The sequence below is a fragment of the Condylura cristata genome, unplaced genomic scaffold (genome assembly GCF_000260355.1).
Source record: "Condylura cristata isolate star-nosed mole 26May11 unplaced genomic scaffold, ConCri1.0 scaffold00046, whole genome shotgun sequence".
In the NCBI taxonomy this organism is placed as follows: Eukaryota; Metazoa; Chordata; class Mammalia; order Eulipotyphla; family Talpidae; genus Condylura; species Condylura cristata.
This window is the reverse complement of record NW_004567147.1, coordinates 390,638-396,944: the sequence shown is the minus strand read 5'-3', so window position 1 is coordinate 396,944 and position 6,307 is coordinate 390,638. Positions and strand designations below refer to the sequence as shown.

At 41.7% G+C, this 6,307-nt stretch overlaps 1 protein-coding gene across 1 annotated transcript; it reads left to right on the top strand.

The window, feature by feature from the left end:
• Positions 1 to 3,706: 3,706 nt before the first annotated feature.
• Positions 3,707 to 4,645, top strand: LOC101623148 (olfactory receptor 2H1-like). Its single transcript, XM_004694718.1, has one exon. The coding sequence runs from the start codon at positions 3,707 to 3,709 to the stop codon at positions 4,643 to 4,645; it is 939 nt and encodes a 312-aa protein (XP_004694775.1).
• The last annotated feature ends 1,662 nt before the right edge of the window (positions 4,646 to 6,307 follow it).

Here is a 6,307-nt window from a genome sequence, read left to right as displayed (position 1 = left end):
GATCTGCCTGTTCTGCTCCCCACTCTGTCTCTGGTGAATCCTCTCACCCTCCGTATCTCTGGCCTGTACCCCAGTTCTATATGCATAAATAAATAAATCTAAAAAAAAAAATTACCCAAAACTCAGTGGTTTCAAACAGCAGTTTCTATGGATCAGAATCAGAAGCAATTTAGCTGGTGGTTCCAACTTAGGGTCTCTCATGAGGAGTAGTCAGACATCAGCCCCATTACAGTCCTTAGAAAATCTGGATGAAACTGGAGGGCACAAGCTCACAAGCTGTCTCGGGCCCAGGCTGCTTGTTGCTAGAAAGGGGTCTTAGATCTTCCCCATAGAGTTTCTCTACCTACTGACTGAACACTTTCATGACAAGGTGGACGGCTCCCCACACAGTGAACAATCCAAAAGAAAGTATAAGGAGGTAGTCACAATGCCACTATAACCTCACCTTGAACGATGTCACCCACCATCATTTCTCCATATTCTATTTGTTAAAAATGAGTCATTAAGTGAAGCCCACACTGAGGAGGAAGAGAATTAGATTCTTCCTTGAGTACAATTTAAAAAAACACCATAAACCCAAGTGTCCATTATTGGGATTTATGAGTAGATGAATAAATTATGATACGTCTATACAATAGAAAACTAAAAATCATCAAAAATACTGGAGTGTTCATTTATAAAACCACAAGGATGGGATCCTTCCTGGTGGTGGTCCCAATGGGTTAAAGTGCAGCACTAAGCAGCTACTTCAGTGATTCCTGGCCAAGGATGTCCCTCACATGGTGTGGCAGGCCTCTCCTGTCCTGCCTGCTGCTCCCTCAGCAGTGTGCTTTATTAGCCTGCCTGTTCTGCTCCCCACTCTGTCTCTGGTGAATCCTCTCACCACTCCTGGACCTCTGGCCTGTACCCCAGTTCTGTATGCATAGATAAATAAATCTTTAAAAAATAAATAAATAAGACACCTGGATGAATGTCAGTGTTACACAGAATATAGCACGTCAAACGTGAAAAAAATGTGCATTAAATGAATCATTTCATGTGAAGTTCTAAAACAAGCCTAACAACCTAAAGTGATAGAAATCAGACCAATGTTTCTCTAGACCAAGAAGTGGGTCCAGGAAGTTGCATAAGTAACTCCTGGAGTAATGAAAATGTCTTCACTAAAGCAGTGTTTACACAGACATATTCATTTATCAAACTCAGATTAAAATGTGTACGCTCTATTACACAAATTGTATCTCTAAAAGGAGAAAGAAAATAAAAGCAAGGAGTAATGAATAACTACACTGAAGTTTTGAAAGGCTAGAACTATGGGATATTTAGGAGGTGGTGGCAAAAACAAAACAACACCCTTGTACTCCCCAGTGACACCGAGGAACAGGGGGCAGCCTTGTTATTCAGCAAATGGAGCACCATTTCTAACTTGCTTCCTATAGATAGTCTCCTCTCTTCTTAAAACCATTATTAGTGACAGTGGCTAATTGTGGTTGTAAGGCCCCAGAGTCTTGGCAGAATTAATGAGATGTTTTCCTCCATGGGAGGAGAGTCCTGGGATCCCTCCCACTCTCACCTCACCAAGCTTCCCTTTCTGCTTCCAGTATAACTAACTTAGTTTAGTTGACTTCCTGGGTTACGGTGGAGGGGTCAATAGCAGAAAGCTCCAGTAAAGAGCTACCTCTGGCCTCACATAGTCATAAAGTGACTGGAGGTGTTGGTAGATGACCTATTCAGGCAGCCCACCTGGGTGCAAACCTCATCACTGGCACTTATGTGACACTTGCCAGAACAAGGGCCTTATCTTCTGTGTGCTTTCATTTCCCTATCTGAAACAGGAAAAGGTAATTGTAACCAATTGTTAAGTCATTATAGGAGCTATATACTGTAAACTATTAAAAACTGGCTGGGGAAGTAAACAGCAATAAGAATTGCTCTTACCTGAACATGAATGACATCGAACCTCTAACCTCAATTTCAAGGGTATATTTCTCCATGTGAAGATCAAAATTCTGGCTCCAGGCAGTCCAGAAACTCCTTGTCATGAGGACACTCTAGCAGCAAGGCAATGAGGAGATTCTGACTTGATTGTGGGTAAGTTACAAATTATTCTCCCACTGCCATTGGAACACCTGGGGCCATCTCTTCTGTAAAGGAGGGATAGAATTAAGTTTTTCCCAATCATTGTGAGATCCATCTACTCAGGAAATTTTCTAGTATAGAGCCTAGTATACGGAAGTATTCAGCAGATGCTAACTGCTAAAGCAAACACGGTTATCGTTATTGGATTGTACAGTAGATTTGTATGTCATAACTTTATGTAAATGGCTTTTTTGCAATGAATAAAGGAATAAATGCATTCATGAATATGAAAATAATGGCAAATAAGCAAATAGAATTTGCCTTCTGTTGGTGTCAGAGTAAAGAAGGACCAAGAGTAAGAGCATTAAGGGAAAAACAAATTATGAAAGAGAAGAAAGAACAAAGAGCCAAAGGAAGGTACAAACTGAGAGATTTAGAAATAGTGAATAGATGTAGGAATAAGCATTGCCATGAGACTAAGAGTGTGCAGAATGCTAGAGCTGATAAATGAAAAGTAAAGTGAACAATTGCTAATTGCTAAGATATAAAAGATGTGATGATTATAAAATATTAAAGGAATAATTGGAATAGCATTTAACTCTTTCAGGGGAAAAAAGGGTCACACAGAGAGACTGCTCTTGAGTTGGGGCTGGGTGGCAAGTACACCATGTGTTTATTGTTTTTTATAACCTGTAGCTATAACTTAGATGTTCTTTATTTTTCAAATAAGCAATTTTTAAAAGAAAGCGATATTATTCTCAGGGGCGGGGGAAAGCACTGAGGAAGGAAGGAACATAGAAGATGACCAAGAAGAGGAAGTCCTGATGAGAGGAATGAGATGTGGCTTTTATCATAAAATAGAAATCCTGTGATGAATTGAGGACTAATCCACCTATAAACTCCCAGAGAACTTTCTGCCAAATCATTTGACCCCTCACTCCCTAAATGGACTTCCTAAGGTTGTCCTCAGGAGACCTCCAGTTCCCACCTCTTCTGTGGCTGGATGGAGTATTTCCCAGCAAAGATCCCGGTCACATTCACCAGAAGGTTTTCTTTGACTCATCTACCCAGATCCTCCTTCCCTGTGTAGGCTTCCTTCTCCCACCTACCCATGACCTTTGCTTTATCTGCCTTGAATTGCCAGGGGTCTGGAGAGTTTTTCAAGCATTCCCCAGTCTTGACCTTGTCCATGAGGTCACCACTCCCTCTGTCCTCTCAGTGTCTCCTGGGGATGCCTGAGCCCAGCACCCTCTACTTGAGGGTCTGTTGCTTCTGTAGCTAAGGAAAGGCTCTAAAGATGCCCAGGTCACATGTAAGTGATCACCACTCAATCTTCTGTGAGAAAAAAAAAAAGCATTATAAGGAACATTATCTGCAAAAATCTGAGTATAGACTATGGTTAATGATATCAATGTTGGATTTCCAAATTTAGTAGCTATACCACATTGACACAAAAGGATTCCCCATTGCTTAGAAAGGATGTACTAAAAACTTTCATGGGTTCCTCATTCCCAACAGACAAAGTTCAAAAGAGAAGGGGCTGCTGGAAGATAAAAAAGTTTAAAAAAAAAATAGACTGAGTGAGTGAAAGCAGAGGAGAAACATCTACCTGCAGAAGACAGCTGGGTCCATGGCCAATCAAAGCTCCCCCATGGGCTTCATCCTTCTGGGCTTCTCTGATCACCCAGGACTTGAAAGGATCCTCTTCGTGGTGGTCTTGAGTTCTTACCTCCTCACCCTGGTGGGCAACACTTGCATCATCTTGCTGTCTGTGCTGGACCCCAGACTCCGCTCCCCAATGTACTTTTTCCTCTCCAACCTCTCCTTCCTGGACCTCTGCTTCACCACCAGCTGCGTTCCCCAGATGCTCGTCAACCTCTGGGGCCCCAACAAGACCATCAGCTTCCTTGGCTGCTTCGTCCAGCTCTTCATCTTCATGTCCTTGGGGACCACTGAGTGCATCCTGCTGACCGTGATGGCCTTTGACCGCTATGTGGCTGTGTGCCGGCCCCTCCACTATGCCACCATCATCCACCCGCGCCTGTGCTGGCAGCTGGCCGCGGTGGCCTGGGTGTCAGGCTTAACTCAATCAGTTGTCCAGACACCACCCACCCTTCGCCTGTCCTTTTGCTCCCATAGGGAGATAGATAACTTTTTATGTGAAGTCCCTTCTCTAATTCGAATCTCCTGTGGAAACACTAGCTACAATGAGATCCAATTGGTTGTATCCAGTGTCATCATTGTCGTTGTGCCCTTCAGCCTAATCCTTGTTTCTTATGGGGCCATTGCCCGTGCAGTGCTGAGGATGAAATCTGCAAAGGGACGAAAGAAGGCTTTTGGGACATGCTCCTCACACCTCCTTGTGGTCACCCTCTTCTACAGCTCCGTCACTGCTGTGTACCTCCAGCCCAAAAATCCCCATGCCCAAGAGAGGGGCAAGTTCTTCGGCCTCTTCTATGCAGTGGGCACTCCTTCACTGAATCCCCTCATATACACCCTGAGGAACAAAGAGATAAAGCGGGCATTCAGGAGGTTGCTGGGGAAAGATGAGAACTCCAGGGAGGGCTGAGGGAGAGTTGCTTGATGTGCTTTCTAAACTATGAAAGTTTCTCCATGATTAAGGAGAATTTTAAGAACCCCTAGTCTGCTACTTTCTCCACACACAACTTCAAATACTGCAGTGTTTCGTTCACTGTGTGTTACTTAAGGAAAAATATAAAGGGAGGGATGTAAAGCAAAAGGAATATACGGAAGAAAGAACTGGATTAAGGTAGATATTAATGAGTCCTTAAAAGTAACTACTGTCATCCAGCTAATTGTGAACATTTCTACTCTTCTCCTTCCTGTTTGAACCGTTTTGTCTACTAGAGGTTATCTAACTCCGTCACGCCAATCACTAGCTATGTTACCCCCTCTCCAAGTTTTATCACAATATGCAGAGATAACTAACATGCATCCTAGAGAATTTATGCATGTCCATAAATATTATGCAAGCAAAGCCTTGAAATAGCTAACCTGACACATGGTAGAATGTCTTCTGATCTTTTTGGAGCATGAGAGAATAGACTTGTTAAGACCTGTCTAAGATTACCTCTCACTCTCACTATATCTTCTGAGACTATCATGAGACAATGCCTTAATGCCTTCCCTGTTATATGCCTTCCCTACATTCCTTAGTCTATAGCTGCAAACTACACTGGAAACTAAAACCAGGGACATGAATTATATATATATATATAACATGGTCAAGTAGGATTTTACCAAGAAAGAAAAGATTGGTTCAAAATCTGTAAATCAATTAATGTAAGTTATCATATCAACAACATAAAAAAACAAAAATCACATGATCACTTCACTAGATGCAGAGAAAGCATTTGTCAAAATTCAATACTTTTTTATAATAAAAAGCACACTTTATTATAATAAGCTTTCTGTGACTATATAAAGCTGTAGACTAAATAAAAACTCTATCAGAAAACCAGATGATTTCTCTGAACAAATTGAAAAGCTGATTCTAAATTTCATGTAGAATTACAAGAAACCCTCTAAAGGAATGTAAGACTCACGCTACACAATTTCAAAGCTTACTAACAAACCAACAGTAAGACAAAGCAGTGTACAGAATTGTCAGTGGAATAAAATTGAGAGTTCAGAAATAAGCCCATGTATAAAAAAACAAGATTTTTTCCACAAAGGTGCAAAACCATTTGTTGAGGAAAGAAAGGTGTTTTCAACAAAAAGTTCTGGGACAACAACATAGACATATGCAAAAGAAAGAAGTTAGCCAATTACCAACCACCATATAAAAAATATAACTAAAACAGATCGAAGCTCTAAATATAAGGACAAAAACTATAAAATTCTTAGAAAAAAATAGGCATAAATACTAATCGCATGAATTTTGCAAATGATAATTAGATGTGACACTAAAGTCATGCACAACAAAAGAAAAATCATAAATCAGACTTTACCAAATTCAAAAGTTTTACACTTCAAAGGAAGTCATCAAAAAGTTTACCACTGGCCCTCCCTGGTGGCACAGCGGGTTAAAGCACAGCACTAAAAAGCTAAAGCCACTTCCGCATGAGTTTGATTCCCACCTGCCCCAGAGGTGACCACATGGCGTGGCAGACCTCTCCTGACCCGCCCGCTGCTCCCCTCAGCAGTGTACTTGTCAGGCTGTTCTGCTCCCCACTGTCTCTGGTGAAGCCTCTCGCCACCCCTGAGCCTC

Coding starts and splice junctions, on each gene's coding strand:
- LOC101623148 (XM_004694718.1), top strand. CDS start 3,707: ATGGCCAATCAAAGCTCCCCCATGGGCTTCATCCTTCTGGGCTTCTCT.